Source organism: Paralichthys olivaceus, chromosome 24, assembly GCF_024713975.1.
Source record: "Paralichthys olivaceus isolate ysfri-2021 chromosome 24, ASM2471397v2, whole genome shotgun sequence".
Lineage (NCBI taxonomy): Eukaryota > Metazoa > Chordata > Actinopteri > Pleuronectiformes > Paralichthyidae > Paralichthys > Paralichthys olivaceus.
Window position 1 is genome coordinate 13,748,416 of NC_091116.1, and position 18,142 is coordinate 13,766,557.

The window sequence follows — 18,142 nt, forward strand, 5'->3', positions numbered from 1 at the left end:
ATTCTGATTGATGACAAACAGCAAGTTAGCACTGAACACTTGCAGGCTACATCGATTTAGTTTTCGAAGTTTAGTTTTTTTAAATTGGTTTGTGCAGTACCAGTAAACTGTTAGCTATCTGTTTTTGTGTAATATGACTGACATGTTTATTTTTGTTTATTGATGAAATAAATACTATTTCTCAAAGAACTGGTATCCTGCAGTTTGTATTAAATGGTAGTGAGATGGTTGCTGAAGACTGAGTATGGCACGGCACAGCCCCACCAAGAGTATTTTTCACCAGCCGCCACTGACATCAGGCTCCTTGACCTCTGGCTGCAATGAAATTAAATAAAACGAGGTGGAACGCGTTGACCTGTCTGTGACACTGTGAACTGTGTAATTCAATGGTGAATTGTTTTCTGTAGTGGAACCAGTCGTAACCGAGCCAAATGTGATTTTTGCCCTGAGAGGCTCTGACATGTTTTCCCACGCAGAGCAATGGTCAAATGAGGGGGGGGGGGGGGGGGGCTATTTCTGTGCTGCTGACGGTGATTTGTGGAATATTGAGGCATTCAGGGGGAAACATTCAAAAACGTCTCTGCTTCGCTTTTAAAACGTCGCCCCTATCTTTAGATTTTACTGGATGCTTCCAGTTTACGATGAATTTAACTTCTGTCGTCTTTGAGGCTTCAGCTCAGACAGAACAGAGGTTAGGTTCAGTTCATGTTGTCTCATCTCTGTTTCCTCTTCACCAGGTCACCACATCATGTCAAACCACGACCAACTATGAGGTGGTGAGTAAACCTCGTGCACGTCTGAGTGTGTGTGTGTGTGAATGTGAACACAAATGAGGCCATAAAGGAAACTTCAAGATCTTGTTGACCCCTGAGATTCCCGTCGTAACGCTGAGAGGCTTCCTGGAACTGTGGGAGAAACACACACAGACACACACACACAGACACACACACTCAGACACACACACTCAGCACTGTGAGGTCAAAGGTCAGACGCTATAACCATTAGAGCTTCCTCCGATTCTTCTCAGGAAAGTCTCATCAGAGCAAATGAGACGTCTTCTGAGTTTTCAGCTTTAGAGGTGATGATGAGAATTTAACCAAATGCAGAAAATAAACTCCACCCTCGTCTCTAACTTACTCAGACTCCCTTGAGCAAGGCACTTCTCTTACAACATTAAGACACAACATCATATTGACAGGGATGTATTGAGAGTGCATATACATGAAGTCTAACAAATGTGTTTAATGCATTAAAAACTTTTTCACAACCCAAAAGTTTAAGTCCTGCATTGTTGACATGTTTGTCAGAAAACCTTAAATACTTAATGTTTGTGTTTTCTGCGACATCACCTTTGTCATCCCATTATCCATAGTTCAAGAATATGTACATAAATATAAATATATACATGTGAAGTTTGCTCCTGAGTAAACGCTGGAGCTTTAAACTCTTTTGTGAGCAAAACATTTTACACATCTGAGCTCGATGTGTGCAACCTCCTCATTGTGTTTTCACAATAAGCTATAAATCCGTACATATTAGACTGTTGCCGTGTTGCCATGTATGAAAATGTGATTGTGATCGTTGCTGATATTGTTTTATTGCTCTGCCCCAGACTGAGCTGCAGACAATTCCTCTGTCCTTCAGGAGCTTTTACAGGACGTCGCACTGAGACACTGACGCTTCATTCATCTTTCACTTTAACGAGCTGGACTTTTCATTCACGTCCATCAAACCTGCATCATCAGCACCACAGACAGTTTGTCCCCTATTGTATTTTCACCACTGATTCTGATGAAATGACTGAATCAGGAAAATTCCACGTCCACAGAAACAACGGATTGACTTTGGACTCGGCTGCAGCTTGTTTAACCGTCTGTTTACAGAGACGCTGCACGTGTGTGTGTGTGTGTGTGTGTGTGTGTGTGTGTGTGTGTGTGTGTGTGTGTGTGTGTGTGAGACGGAGAAAGTGTGTATAGATCAGGGAGAGAGACATAGGTGAATAGAGCGAGTGTGGTGTGTGGGACAGAAGGAGAGAGAGGTGTATAAAAGAGACTCTGGCTCTTCTCTCGCTGTCTCCGTCTCATCCTGTCACTCACTGTGAGAGAAACACTGAGTAACTGACTGTGTCTTCTCTCTGCAGCCTCCCACTCCTCAGCTGCCATTAAAGCATGTAGACACACCGGTAAGTGACGCCTCTCCTCTATCACTGCTCACAACCAGGAGACATGCTTTAAAATGCTGCTGCTGTTATTGCAACAAAGCGCTGGAATAACAATCATCCACATGCATTTGTGTCGTTGTGGTCTGATCATCAATTTGACTCATTATCAGCATATTTACCACATATTCCCATCGTCCAGTCATGAAAAAAAACTGCAGCAAGTGACACTGGTGATGTCACAAGAATATTTACAGCCTCCTTCAGTGGTTCATTATTTTTGTGTTGGCTGTCGGAGCTCACGAGAGCACAAGGGGGCAGCACTGTGCAGAACATGAGAGCTGACCAATCAGAGCCTGAGCTCCATTTAATTTTTAGGTGAGAACTTAATTATTTTTATTGACACTTCAATTTAAAAAAGTGTGTTTATCATGAATCATTTAAATGCATATTGAATTAATTTTTATTGTTATTAGATTTACCAACATATTGATTGATGATGATGAAACATTTATTTTTATTTTAGTGGCACGACCAGGTTTTCTGATTGCACAGATTTAAGCTGCCCTCTGTTCGGTGCCATATTCGCTTCACACCTTCCAGGAAGAGAAAGAGTTGCTGCGACATCTGTTTTCACCAGTTCACTGTAAATTAAGCTTCGTCTGTGCCAAACGCTCGCTGCCAGGGCTCGATGTTGCTGAACCATCAAGAGATTCCAGCGAAATAAGAGAGGAGAGATCTAATGCTAAAAGTAAACAGTTTATTTAAGCCAGCCGTCAGAGAGAGAACAACACGTTGGCTTGTTTCAGATGTTTGTAGATTTTAAACGTTTCTCTTTCATGGAACCAGAAGCTGCATATTTTCAGCAGATGAAAGCAGCCCTGACTTTTCTCTCTCCTCTCTGAGCCACGACAGCGAGTCTGTGTTTGCGTCAGTCGCTGTCTGGATGTTTAGTCGTGTGATGACTCAGAGTCAGATCATAAACACAGATCGGTGTGTTTGTGCAGCAGCTTGTTTGGAGATTCATTCACGTCCTGCACATTCACACACGAGGAAACAGGACATAATATAATATAGGACAAAGTATAAGATGAGGTTAAAGTTGTGCAAAAACAACTATCACAGCCAGTTTAATATCATTTTCATTTCACATTACTTTTCTTTTCTTTATGTAGTTATATATAATCCCCAGGAAGCAGAGCATGTTCCTCTGTATCTATGAGAAAAATACAAACATTTAAGGATTAAATCAAATCTTTAGTAAAACACACAAACAGCAAAACAGTACAAGTCTGTCAACGGGGCTTATGGGTAATGTGGGCATGATTATAAATGAAGTATCACTGGCACTAAAATATCAACACAAACGCTGTTCATTGTCTTTTTTTCTGTAATTTAAGAAGGTTTGTTTTTTTATGAGTAAATAATTAACCACTTTATTTCAGTTACATCCTCATATCATGTCGTGTTTGTGATGGATTTAAAGGAAATCTTTTACTTTCTTCCTGGCGTCCTCGTCTTTGTGCTTAAATCCAGGAATCATCATCATGATGGGGTTTTCCATACGCGCGCACGTGTGTGTGTGTCTGTGTGTGTCTGTGTGTGTGTGCACAGACTGGCGAGGTGCTGATGTCATGTTTTCTTGGTTGCAGTTTATATAGGATACATTCACGGTGGTTTTAAATCAAAACACCACATCTTGAACATAATCGAGACAATGTGGGGGCTGTTCGGGGTCACCCAAGTGCATTATGGGGGATTTTTTGGTGGCTCAGGGGAGTATAGAGAGTGACGAGATACATGCATGTAGCTCCAGATGCTGTAAATCAAAAAACTGGATGTTGTCAGACACAGAAACAGATAAAGTTGAATGACTCATTCACCAAATTTCACAACAGTCGTGCTGACAAACTGTTTTATTGTGAAAAATGATCAAGAGTGGGAAGAGTGGAGATGAGAGAGACGGAGGAGTGAGGAATAATGGGAGATAATGACAATGGGGGAGGAGTTGTTCCAGAGAACAGACAGTGGGAGGGAGGAGAGGAAACAGGAGAAACTCGAGGAGGAAGGCAAAGAGCGAGGATTCATCATCATGTGACATCATCGTTCTCGGAGCGAGGGAAGCATCTTCTCTCACGGAGGGAACTCCTCATCGCAGCGCTGGATTACCAAAGTGCTCTAGAAACAGGAATCTGTCGTTTTTTAATCGGTGAAGTTTTGAGGTATAGATTGGAAACATGCCTCGGAGTTTATCTCACCTGCGCTCAGCCTGGAGGTGGAGCTCTGGGTACCTGTTTAACAAGGTAGGACACTCCCACACAGGAAGTACAAACTGCTCTTATGCAGGTAATTGGAATTTAACAGATCTGCTTCCTTTTTGGATTAAATCCTCTTAGACCAGCTCCACTATTAACGTGTTATTAACATCATATAATCTAGAGTCCAGCTCAGAAAACACATTCAAGTCCTCGGTATTGTTCTTAATGAGTCCTTCATTGGTTTTCATGTGGCGTTCGAGTTCCCATGTTGCAACACGTCAACAGATTGTTCCTGTGATGTCAAACTCTCCGGCGTCACACCCCCTGCAGCCCCGTGCGAGCAGACTGTTTAACTTAGCAAACACCAGCCCAACATCTGGTTCCCGTCAAACCACTGAGCTCCAGCTCTCAGGGGCAGCACCAGTTTGGCCGGCAGCAGCACGGCGGCGTCATGGCGAGCGTCATGAGGAGCTTTAGGCCGCGCGTGTTCAACCTTCCTCTGATGATTAGAGACCTTCTCTCTGTTGAACCACTGGAGCGGTGGAGCTCAGCGCTCGCTCTGATGATTGATGTGAAGATGAGTTGTGTCGTTGTTTTGTCTTCTCGTGCGTCTTCATCAGCAGCTTCTGTCCTGCAGCGTCTCCTCCACTCTTCCTTCTCTTTCTCTCTTCAACATCTATTCTTCTATTACAATTTCTTCTTCTTCTTCTTCTCCTCCTCCTCCTCTTTCCTTCCTCTTGCTCTTCTTCTACAAAATGTACATTTGTTTGTTTCTGTGCTCGGGCTTTTCCCTGATATGTTTTGTCAGATGGTAATTCAGTAACATCATCATCATTACCAGATGGAGGACACACTTATGAATCATCTTCTCCCCCCACCCTGTGTGTGTGTGTGTGTGTGTGTGTTCTCTCCAGGGATCTACGAGGTCCTGTAAGAGTGTGGAGATCAGGAGAAAGCAGTCCAGGTGAGTAAATAATAAATAAACTAAATCGTCTTTGCTAAATGATTGTTTTTGCAGCATATTGACCTTTTTCCTGAGAATGTAAGTTTTCATTTCACACTCTGTCGTCTGTTATTCTTCAGACGTGATTGTTTGTCGTGCTGAGCTTCAGTGTTTCCCCTCCAGCTGATAACCCTGAGGCCGCTTGGCCGATGGACCACGTTGCATAATATCATCAGAGGTGTTGCATTGTGAATCTAAATAAAGTTGAGCTGCAGGACTTTACGTTTGTGATGACTTCTGTTAGTTTCAGAAGTGTTCTCACATCAGGTGTTAAATAGTAGATTCACTGCAGTTCTGGTAAAGAAGAAGATCATCTCTGAACATTAAAGACAGATTAACATGAGACGAGGGAGAAAGAAACTAGAAGATGAACCAGGAACCTGCAGCTCAAGGTGTATCCACTATATTCACCTTCTGTGATGGACGTGCAGGACTCCAGCGTCTCCGGGCGGATGTTTGAAGCTCAGAGGTTGAGAGATGTTGATACGTCCTCCTCTGCCTGTGCAGGAGTCAGAGTGTGGTCCCGGCCATGGAGGAGAGCTATGAGGTGGACCTGGTCTACATCACAGAGAGGATCATCTCCGTCTCTTTCCCCGCCGCCGCCGAGGAGCTCAGCTACACCAACCACCTCAAGGAGGTGGCGACGATGCTGCGCTCCAAACACGGCGAACAATATCTGGTGAGAGACGTGATATTCAAAAGATATCGGATTCAGTGTTTTCATGTCTGTTCATTCTGATTCTTTTTATGATTTCAGATGCTCAACCTGAGCGAGCGGAGGAATGACTTGACAAACTTAAACCACAAGGTGCACACACACACACACACACACACACACACACACACACACACACACGTCTGCCTCGTGAAACCACACAGGTGAAATCATCCTGACAATCCCCCCCCAGGTTCTGGAGTTCGGTTGGCCTGACCATCATGCACCAGCGCTGGACAAAATCTGCAGCATGTGCAAGGCCATCGACACGTGGCTCAACGGAGACCCGCGCAACGTGGTGGTGCTGCACAACAAGGTGAAGCAGCGACCGTCCACAACACACCTGCACAGACGGGGACGGAATGATGCTTTCATTGTGGCAAAGAAAATATTTGACTCCAGATTTGTGGAAAAAAAAGAAATGTCTCCTGTGAATCATGTGACTGACAACGTTTTCCTCTGTGTTGCAGGGGAACCGAGGTCGCACAGGCGTGGTGGTGGCAGCGTACATGCACTACAGCAACATATCCGCAAGGTATCAACCCATAAGCAGACGCAGCTGAGGCGGGGGGGGGGGGGGCAGTTTTGAGAAAGCAGGAGCTCAGAGGTTTTGTGAGGACAGGAGCGTCAGGGCCTCGAGGTCTGAGACCTGAAACACTGATTATTATGACGAAACACAGAGTTCTGGTCAGTTTATTTCTCGGGCTCTGGGACGAGAGTCGCCCCAAACATGTTGTGCGTCTTAAATGCGAGCAGATGTCAGCAGGTGAGACGGAGCCAGGAGGATTTAAAGCTGCAGTGGAAAAGACGAAGGCTGCGGGATGTTTCTGAATCTCAAACTTTATCATTTAGCGAAATGAAACCTGGCTTGAAAATAACGCTGCTCGTCTGATTGTGTGTGCTGCAGTGCTGACCAGGCGTTGGACAGGTTCGCCATGAGGCGCTTCTACGAGGACAAAGCACTTCCTGTCGGCCAGCCGTCGCAGAAAAGGTCAGTTATTACCTCACTTCCTGTTTGCTCGCGACTGTTTGAAACTTTAATTCAGCTTCATCTGCAGGTTAACGTGCATCAACAGTTTCTGGCTCTGCTGCTTTGGAGGTTAAAACTGAAAAAGCTTCTGCGTTTTTCAGAGGAAATTCTTTCCCTGTTTCTTCTGTTTATCTCCACTTTGGTTTTAATTGGGATAATTGTGAGTAAACGTCGCGGTGCGGGCTGAGGCCATCGGTCTGAGGGATTCCTATGGTGTCTCTGGGGAGGCTGCAGATCATTCCTGTCGTCTCAGGACATCGGGGCAGATTTTCCTCTGATTCTGTTCCATTTTTAGCCGGGAGTGTTTGAAATAATGTCTTTTCCACAAACACGGAGCCAAGCAGTCGAGAAAAACCCGAAACCAGAGCCGCTCACACGACGTGAGAGTGGTTTTCAAAGCATGTCTTATTTTGAACACAGCAGACGATCAGCTTCTTAAAGGTCACAGCTTCACCTGCGGAGCGAGGATCCTCCACCTGAGCTTCTCCACGAGGAACAAAACAGGAAACGTCAGGGGACTTAACACCTCTTCATTTCTCTGTAACACGTCTATATGCTCGCCCTCTGCCCTGCTGCTATTTCCTGCCTCAGATATAATTATCTCAGCCCCGGGAGTCTGCTGGTATTATGGTCTGGAATGTGTGACATTAACATCAGGAGTAAAAGAGGAGTTCAGTTCGAGCGATGGAGGCTCATAAAAGTTTGAATGAAAGGTGTCACGTGTGGAGGTTTAGCGTCGTTAACCCACGCCGTGTTTAAAGCTACAGGAAACGAGAGGATCTGTCACCACTAGGTGGCACTAAACCTGATGAGCGTCACAGGAGACAGTTCACAGTCGCTCCTGTGAGAAAAGACGTCACTGATTCTGACAGAAACTGGAAATAGTTTTCTGTCTTTGTCATCAGAAGATGCAGTGGAAGCTGCTCTTTTCTTTCTGGTTTCAAACGCAGCCGTTATTATCGCATCACGTTCTGCAGCCTGCTGCTCTCAGCGCTGCTCTCGTGGCGTCTAATTGAATTTCACCGAGGCCGAACCATCTGGCGGCTGACAGCGGAACAAGGGGGGTGTCTGCATGTGGCGACCCCACGGTCGAGGTCACGTTTGGAACCATCATCAGCATCATCATTTACAACCCTCCTCCTCCTCCTCCTCCTCCCCCTCCTCCTCTTACTGTACTCACCAGTTCACTCCGGTTCACAGTCGATGAAGGTGAAACACGCATGTTGAGGCTTTGTCCAGTGTCTGAACGACCCTGGATTCATGATTCCTAATATCTATTGGAGATCCCCAGACCTTTATTCTGAAGCCATCATTAGCTCTGGACTTTGATCGTTCAGCTCCAGGGTGTCTCTAAAACCCAACGACCAGACGTCCAGGAAGCAGAAGTTCATTCTTCCAAAGACGTAATAAAGAAGAAAAAAGCCCTGATTCTACATTCTGTCCCTGAATGCACCACAGTCTGGCTAAAACACCACTTTCACAGGTTCATTTGAAATTATTGGACAAACAGCCCGAATAAACACAGCGCCACCCAGTGTACATGGAGGTCATTACGTCTTTGTTGATGATGCAGGCGGCTGGACGACCACAGCTCTGACCTGGATTCATATTTAAATCTGACAGCTTTCCTTTTTCTCCTGCAGGTACGTTCGTTACTTCAACGGCCTCCTGTCCGGACACATCAAGATCAACAACAAGCCCTTGTTCCTGCATCACGTCATCATGCACGGCATCCCCAACTTTGAGTCCAAAGGAGGTGTGTACCTCTGTCCGCCGACACACAAACACACACGTCTGTTTCCTGCAGCGTGTCTCACTGCTCTTGTTTTTGTCCCCTCGCAGGCTGCCGTCCGTTCCTGAAGATCTACCAGGCCATGCAACCGGTCTACACGTCAGGAATTTAGTATGAGAACCTGTTATTACAGTCCGGTGTCGTTTGGGTTTGAATTCAGGACGAAGCTGCAGATTTTCAACAGAGTGTTGTTTCCTTTTTTAACAGTAACGTGCAGGGAGACAGCAACACCAGTATCTGCATCACTATCGAGCCAGGGCTGCTGCTGAAGGGAGACATCCTGGTGAGACTTGAATATTCTCAACATGTGAGGGGGTTTGAAAAAAGGACTTTGGGTTATTGTAGTTATTCTGCAGGGTTATAGAGCAGCATCTGTACTTAAAACACAAATAAATAGTTAAACTAAACTTAGAAGTCCTAAAAACTAAAATGAGTAAAAGTACAAAATAAAAGGAATCTGAATGGATCTGAAAATCTGAATTAATTAATTAATTGATTGTATTGATCTTTGGCCGCAGCTGAAGTGTTACCACAAGCGCTACAGGAACCCGACCAGAGACGTGGTGTTCAGGGTGCAGTTCCACACCTGCGCCATCCACGACCTCGGGGTGGTGTTCGGCAAGAACGAGCTGGACGAGACCTTCAAAGGTAACGGCTCGCTGGGTGGGTGTGTTTTCACGCTTTTCTGTGTTTGTGTGTTTGGTCATCAGGAGGAAAAACACCGTGTTTGTGTGTGTTTGTGATATGAGAGCGGAGCTGAAATGAGAGAACAGGTTTATTAACATTCAAATACCTGAACGGCTCATCAACGCCAAAACACTCAACGGAGGAAATATGAAGAAAAATGTAAAACAACACACGAGACGACACAATCGCACAAATCCAAACAAAATGTGACCTCAGGACGAAATGTTAGACTCCAGAACTGATGCTCTAATGTGTGTTTGTGTGTATTTATTGCTGCAAGAGTGTATTTCAAACTCCTCCGTGTAACATTAGGATTCTCAAATCAGTGAGGATGGATCTTCACATTCTCTGACTTCTCTTTAAGAGGCTCAGTGAAGCAGCTCTCTGTTGTTAAAGTATCATCAGTCAAGTGAATAAGATATAAGCATCGTCATTTTAATTAAATCACATTAATTCAGAGATTTGGAACAAATTCAATCCATCCTCTGTCGACATGTATCTTTTCTTGTTGAACTCTTTTCTCTCTAAAGTATATTATTTATTATATGCCTGTCTTAATATTTTCTATAAATGAAGTTACTATTATTATATTTTTTCTCTGTTTAGGGTTTGAAATATATAATATACATCACGCTTTGTTGAAAACAGCGCCCTCTGCTGGTGAAGGAAGCTCAGCGTTTGCTCACACAAGCAAAATATGATAAAAAACCACTAAAGTTGAAAGTTTTTACTTTAATTTTATTATTGATTTACTTTGGTTTTATTTTGCCAGATTTACATCAGTGTGCTGACGTGTGATCTGTGGTGCTGGACCCTGTTGTGTGTGACTACCATGTAGATTTAAAACTTCATACATCAGCCCCATGTTGTGTTTGTGTTCTACATGTATGATTATTTGTAATGATTATATGTTATTCCTATGATTGTGTCTCTGTGCAGATGAGAGGTTTCCAGAGTATGGGAAGGTGGAGTTTGTTTTCTCCTATGGACCAGAGAAAATCAAAGGTAAAGGTAAGTCGTCTTTTATTATTTTATAAAACACTTTATTCCATCAAATGAGCCAAGACGCCGTGTGAAGAGGTACCCGTTACCCATCATGCCTTGTGCTCCTCAGGCCTGAGCCACCTGGAGAACGGACCGAGCGTCTCAGTGGACTACAACACCCAGGACTCTCTGATCCGCTGGGACTCGTACGAGAACTTCAACCAACGCTGGGAGGACCCTGCGGACGGCGAGCATGGTACGTCCACACACACACACACACACACACAGACACACAAACACTCACCCTCCCCCAACCTGTCAATTAGGCCTTTAAATAGCTGCTGCAGAAATAGGGGGCGTCAGTCGCCCTGCTACTGGCTGCCCCCCTCCCCAGGGGGGTTGTAACCTGAAACACCAACGACCCCCCGCCGCCAAGTCCAACGACAGCCCAAACCCTCCACGTCCCTCCGCCAGAGCTGCTGCAGCTCCTGACGCACACGCTCAGGAATCTGAAGTGAAATATACATGAAATACATGTATGTCTATTTTGTATTCATTTTGTTTCCCTCTGCGTTTATCAGTCCGTCCCCTTGTTAAACGATGCAGCGATGGAACGAACAGCAGAACATGTCACATCGTCACGTGATCGTTTCTGGATTAAAGGGACGATGTGTACGTGTCTCAGCTTTCTGAGGACACCGTGTGGACACTTAGTGTAACTGCCGGCTCCTCGGCGTCCCCCTGGATCCTCTCAGCGATGATGAGATTCATGATCGCTGCTGTTATTCAGAGACATTTGCACAAACAGGACGGCGCTCTCTCTCTCTCTCGCTCGCCCTCTGTTGAGTCAGGACTTGGCAGCCATTCTGGTGCAGCATCCACTTTTTTTTTTTTATAGCGTCGCAAAGACCCATTTCATTTTTATGAACATCCCCCCAGAGAACCGTTGCGGTAATTGCTGTGTTGCAGGAAGGTCACCGGGAATCGCCAGGATTGCAAGTTTGATCCTAATTGAATGGGCGGCGACGTTCGCAGCGCTCAGCAGAAAGAGAGAAAAAAAAAAAAACCTCTCAGCCACTTTATCCATTTCTCTAATTGCAGCGTTCACTCGGATGTTAGAATCGTGACCGAACAGTCCTGAACTGAACCCTCGGACAGAAGCACCACTGGACGAGCTGCCACACGTCGGTCTGTTCTCTGTGCCGTCAGATCCAAGTTCTATCAGCAGCATTTGATTTATGGCCCCAAAGACTGTGTGGTTTTATTTTTGATGAACGGCAAAGGGACAGGCTGTGTGTCCAGATGTATAAACAGATGATGAGTAAGAGTGAGAGAATGTTAATCAGGTGTAAACACATATTTGAGGTGGCAGGTGAGAACTGATGCCTCGTGAATTACACTGATGCCATAAACCTCATGACAGAATGGACTATTTTTACCCGCCGCCACCGCACAGTGGACTTAATCACTCATGAGGCGTCGTTTGAGGAATCCAGACTTGTTTATTTGTGAGGCCGTTAAACCAATGTTTTGTCCTCGGACGCTGACGTCTGAGTGCGTCCCGACTCCCCCCCCGACGACCTTGGGAATCCAGCTGAGAGGACTGAACGAAAGATGGGAGAGGGAGACGCGTCTGTGGGATTAGGCAGCTGAGAGCTGAGGTGCTCAGAGGAACACGAGCACATTGTGTCACTGAGGGAATCTGTGAGGAAGCAGTTGTTGGAGTGTGTGTCTGTGTGTGTCTGTGTGTGTGTGTTGTGCAGCTTGCAGGCATGCACATCCGGCTGTAAACTTCTGTTTTTGTGTAAAGTCCTCTGCAGTTTATTTTACGGGGTTTGTGTGAGCTCGCCTGTGTGTGCGGTGCACCTTGTGTTTGTCGGCTCGCCTTTGCTCCACTAATAGCCCTGTGGTCCGGCGGCAGCTGCTGACCTGCAGGTCAAACCCGTCAAAAGGCCACTGTTCAGGACACTGGGCGGCCACACAGCTCCTGAGCAGGAATACTTCATGGAAAACACTCACGGAACGATTCAATTCCAGGTCATAGTCTGATCCCAGGGTCTGATTCTGCAGGGTGCGTGAAGGCGACAAACAGGATGTGGCACAAGTTGAGATGGTTGTTGTTCTGATGTTTGTGCAACGTGAAAACACGTCAACGTGTTTTTAACATTTGAAGTTGTGTTTTCACCCTCGTGCGTCACTTTGTTGGTTTGTTTTCAGCACGATTACACAAAAACTCCGACACCCCTCGTTTTTTTTTCTGGACATGTCAGTTCCTCAGGTGGATCTTCATGGGTCTGGATGAAGTGTGTGTAATGTGATGCAGCTTGTGAGCTCTTATAATAACTTATAGTAACTTAACTCTACTTATATTTATCTTTATTCTATGAAATGGATTTTTCCAGAGTTTCTGATTGGACTTGAATTTCCTCTGAGTGTGTGTTGTTGGAATAACCACTGAACATAGAGTCCTGCCACAGCAGAATAAGTTTGTGTGTGTGTGTGTGTGTGTGTGTGTGTGTGTGTGTGTGTGTGTGTGTGTGTGTGTGTGTGTGTGTGTGTGTGTGTGTGTGTGTGTGTACAGTACAGTAGGGCAGCGGCCCAGTGACAGTCTTCCTTGCCCTCCTCCCATATTTGGCTGCGGCCGAGCCCTGAAACATGTCTGGAATAACTGGATGGAGACAGACAGAGACAGTGGGACAGACACAGAGAGGAAGACGAGAGCAGACGTTTACGAAGATTAGACTCAGAGACTGATTACTATTTAAAGTTGGAGTAAAGAAGAAGAAGAGACAGAGAGAATAAAGAATGAAGTGACACTGAGGGGAGCAGCTGAGCAGCAGCGACTGGTGAGTAGCACTGGAAGATTTTAAAATGAGAAACTTCTGCATGAAACGAAAAGAGAGAATTCAAATTTGATTCAATCACAATAAAATGAAAGATCTGTGTTATTCCTGCAGCGGGCAGATAACGCAGCATGTCCTCACATCACAGCGAGAATCTTTTGTCCGTTAGTTCTGCAGACTGTTTGTGTGTTTGTTGCGTTTCCATGTCAACGTGGTGGCGTCCTGTGTGTTTGGCGCCTATATGGTATAAAATGAGTCATGGAGCGAGGCGATTTGTGCGTGTGGAACATTTTATGAGCAGGCTGCAATTTGGGTGCACCAAAACTATTAGGGCCTCTGGTCGGCAGCTGCATGTGACTTCCAGAAAGTTTGTGCAGGGACACGGTGCACGTGTGGAATCTGTTTCACCATCTGAACAATCAGGGAAGTGGAAAGTTTAGGATGCAGGACTTTTTATTTCCTTTATTTGTTTGTGTTTTCTCTACGTCTGCATTTTGAATTGTGATTTTTCACTTTTAAAAAATCCTCTTTCTGGTGGAAATAACTGGACAAACGTTACTTTAAGTGAACGTCTGATAAAATATTGACCTCACAGATACACTCCAGCGTCCACGTTAAATTCAGTTGTTCAGAGATGGATTTCAGGTATTTGGATCATCCTGCGGGAGTCTTCTCGTTAGACGTCCTGCTGACAGGACGGTGAGCTGCAGCAGCAGGTTCAAATCCCAGCTGAGCCTGTCCTCATATCTTAATGCCTCCTTTTCCTTCTGTCTGTCTCCATGTGGCGTTCCCGTCGTCTCTCGGCCTCTCACGCCGCTTTTGTATTTTCTCTATTTGCACATCGTCGAGTTCACTCGGCCTCGTGTCTGATCCCTGAAACACTCGAGTCACATTCTACCTGGATTTCTGCTGTTTGAAGTTCACACGACTTCATCTGTGCAGCAGAAAAGGTTTTCTGACTCCGAGGGTTAAACAAAGAGGCAGATTCACTTTTATGACAGCGACTGATCCTCGTACGTGACGGACTGATGATTGGACAGATGCACAAAAAAAAAACTCCACAGATCAACAGAGGCCAGAGATTTACCACGACAGCGTCCTGCTGATTTATGTCTGCAGTTTAATTTAGTTCTTGTTCATGGGCAGGGAGGAAAACCTGACCTCTGGGTTTTGAAATGATGTCACACTGAGAAAACAGTGGGTAAAACCTGGAATATTAAAACTCCACGACGATGAAGTTTATTGTCGAGGAATGTTGATCGTTAAACTTAAAGTTTCCAACAACTCTGGTTGTTAATAACTTCTCAGTCTTTGTAACTGACGCGGTTCAGCTTCGCTCTTCAACTGTGTGGAGCCGATTGTGACAGGAGATCGAACCCACTCACCAGAGTTACACAGAACAGACGTTGGAGGACTCACTTTAATCGAGCTGCTGCTCTGAGGTGGGAAAAGTCTCTTGAAGCTTTTTGAAGCCTCCACAGTGACAGTCCATAAAGACGCAGCTGAATATTCTCAATCTGCAGCTTCATCTGCGTCCAGGAGACGACGCGTATCGGATGTGGAGCGTCGTCAGGCAGAGGCCCGGGGCGTCCAGCAGGTAGCTTTTTATGACTCAGACGACTGCCAGGCAGATGGATGACATCAGCCTGGAAACAGTCCCGGGGACAGACACCGATACAGTCACGCCACGTTACCTCAAACGGTGACAGCTGGACGTTGAGTGATGGATGGAGCGAGACACAGCAAATATAAAACCGCTACAGTTTTCCTTGTGCCAGTCACCGATACGCCAACCATGACACCTCGTCCCCCCCCCCCGGACACGTCGTCCTTTATGAGGACGTCTCTGTTGTCCTCGGGCTCTGCTGCGAGAGAACGACCAGTGTGGTAACACCAGTCACAGAGCGTTCAGAAACAGATCACTACCTGAGTTCAGATGTTTGGAAGTCACATGAATGTGTCAGATCTCAGATCGTGGTGGATTAAACACACACACACACACACAGACACACACACACACACAGGCTGCTGCGATGTCACATTCTGCTGTGAGATACCAGACGACTCACTGACATCACCACGTGCACACGCCTGCCTCTGAATGTCAGTGCACGTCACTCATCATTTATCCATAAATTGATTTTTATTCACTTTAATGTTCAGAAACAAATAAGTGAACATGTGACCACTGAAATAAACTTGTAGAATATGACGTATCTTGTTGTGCGAGAGATCAAACATCCACCTGGTCTCCTTCTCTGTCCAACTTTAAACCAAATCATTTTCAGAACGGATCTTTGATCAAACATTATTCCTTCAGGAGGCTGACAGTCTTTTCATCTTCGTCCTCTTTGGAGCTTCACTTTTCCAAACCTCCCTCTTTTACCGCTCCGCCCCAGGTTCCTCTGACCTCTGCACCTCCACAGTCACCTCCTCCTTTAAATAGCTCTCACTGCAGAGGCCTGTGTGTGCGTGTGCATGATACACGTGTGAGTTCATGGATGCGTTAATAAACATACATGAAATCATACACCACATCCAATAAAAGTATGATTGCAGGGCTCACACAGAGACCCTCTTATCACGCGTGTAAACGTTTGCTGTGCTTCTATATTTACACGCGTGTGCGTCTTGTGAAAATGGGTTTGGTCCGTTTTATAAGGTCATCGTGTGAAGAGTGTGAAGCTCGTCTATAAGTTTCACCTCTGGAAACTTTCTACTGCAGAGAAGACAATCTGCTTCCTGTTTACGGTCACATGTGGCAAAGATAGCGTTTCTTTAACTGAGCATCTAAAGTTTTATCTATAATGAGTGTGACGATTCTGAGGTTTAAATAAATAATCACCGACCATGTTGTCATCGCTGTGCGCTCACATGTGCGTTGAAACATTTGTGCTTCCTCCATCGCTGCGTGTTTCTTCATCTCAGACACACAAAGTGTGTAAACCACGTCCCAGCGGCTCCATCCGCAATAACACATCGTCTATTTATAATAAACCATCGGCCGCAGGTGTTTAAATGGGTTTTAGAGGCTGTTAAGTGATCGAGACGCAGGAAACACTTAAGTGTGTGTGTGTGTGGGGGGGGAGCACCTGTCACATAGAGAATATAGAGAATGGACAGGTGTGTGTGTGTATTTAAATATTATATATAATAGATGTCTGTGTTTGTTTCCTAATATTGAAACTTTAGTTTTGCAGAGTAAACAAAGTAGAACAGATCTAATGTCTTATATCTTATATCTTGTTTGTTTCATGATGTTTGTTTTCTTTGTTTTTATATTTATATCCTCCACTCGGGCTTTTTGTCCGTTCACACAAAAACAGCTCCTCTGTTTAGAATACGTAGACGAGCGGCGCTGAACGTGACTTTGTCCCCCGAGGCAGAGAACGACCACCAACCTCAAACAACTTGTTCTATTTGTGGCGACACAACTGATCTCAGTCTGCTGCTGCTTTTTTACTGACACCAGAAGAAAGGATATATCTTCACTTAAAACTCTGACGACATGAAGTCATGTTCCTGTTAATTTAACTTTCCACTTCAGCTGCTACGTGCTCTGTGGTTTCCCAGTTTCACTCTTTGGCTCCCGAAGTAAAAAACTGACGAATATCTGGTTTTGCATGTTTTAGATTAAAAGAAACTTCAAATTACTGCTGATGTTTTTCTAAAAGCCAGAACCCGTCGGAGTGATTTCCTCCTTCCCGACAGTAATTACACCATCAAACCATAACGGCCTTTTAATTTCACAAGTCCTGAGAATCTCTGATGGAGCCCTGAAACTTTTAAAAAACTGAATTAATCGTGGAGAAACTTTTAGTCAGTCAGATAAACTCCGTGCTGTGTTTCTTCTGCTCGTCTCTTTGGAGCTGATGTGAAGGATTCACAGAAGTAGAGATTCTTGCTCAAGGGCACGTCAGCAGCTCAGATTGTTTCAGAGCCGCTCATCGCCTCAACCTGAGTCGAGTCAGACCCGTGTTTGTTTCCCATTTCCCGCTCATGACGAGTGTGGGGCAAATGTAAAGGACCCCCCCCCCCCCCCCCCCCCCCCCCCGCCCCTCCCCCACTAACTCCACCGTCCTCCGCTGGTGAGCAGATGAAAGTGTCTCGGGAGACTCACTCCGCAAACATTCACACTCCACATGTGAGTCAGAGCCAGGATGAACTGCAAAGACATGTTTGAAAAGTTTAACGGAGCAATAATAATAAAATAATCATTTTTTTTTACAACTGATTGATTAAATTTAAAGTTTGCTAAAATCTAAAACTTTTTTTTAAAGGATTTGGAAAATTGGAATTTGAAAATCAGCTCATCGGCATTTGAGAGTCTGTGAAGTTGGTGAATCACTGGAAACTTTAAGGACGACACTAAATCCAACATGTCTCCTGGTGAAGCCATTAAAATCCCTGGTGCCCCAATGTTGCATTTTCAGTTTGTCTCTTGCTTTCCGTGCTCGATGAGCTGTCACATGTCACACGACACTGTCCGCTCGCCGGGTTCAACCTCAACCAGCAGCTGGAAAAAGACTCATCCTGGCAAACGCTTCCCTCGTCATCTCCTCTGCACCAGAACAAGAACAAGGGCCTCAACAGTTCTGCAGAAGGTCGGGGGTCGAAGGACAGAACGAGCTCAGCTGGTGGAAAATGTGGATAATCTGCATCTAAGGCCTCA

General features: G+C 45.2%; 1 protein-coding gene across 16 annotated transcripts in view; it reads left to right on the forward strand.

Moving 5' to 3' along the window:
- The window catches only part of tns1a (tensin 1a), a 69,927-nt gene that overhangs the window by 38,233 nt on the left and 13,552 nt on the right, over positions 1–18,142 (forward strand). For 9 of the 16 annotated variants that reach the window (XM_069520801.1, XM_069520803.1, XM_069520795.1 and 6 more), the window contains 14 exons: positions 738–776; positions 2,141–2,182; positions 5,331–5,380; positions 5,927–6,098; positions 6,177–6,227; positions 6,328–6,450; positions 6,605–6,669; positions 7,042–7,125; positions 8,808–8,920; positions 9,007–9,067; positions 9,164–9,239; positions 9,475–9,619; positions 10,583–10,654; positions 10,758–10,883. In XM_069520801.1, coding sequence (XP_069376902.1) covers positions 738–776; positions 2,141–2,182; positions 5,331–5,380; positions 5,927–6,098; positions 6,177–6,227; positions 6,328–6,450; positions 6,605–6,669; positions 7,042–7,125; positions 8,808–8,920; positions 9,007–9,067; positions 9,164–9,239; positions 9,475–9,619; positions 10,583–10,654; positions 10,758–10,883 — 1,219 coding nt within the window. The remainder of the gene's footprint in view (positions 1–737; positions 777–2,140; positions 2,183–5,330; positions 5,381–5,926; positions 6,099–6,176; positions 6,228–6,327; positions 6,451–6,604; positions 6,670–7,041; positions 7,126–8,807; positions 8,921–9,006; positions 9,068–9,163; positions 9,240–9,474; positions 9,620–10,582; positions 10,655–10,757; positions 10,884–18,142) is intronic. The other 7 variants (XM_069520809.1, XM_069520805.1, XM_069520799.1 and 4 more) reach the window with 4 other exon arrangements.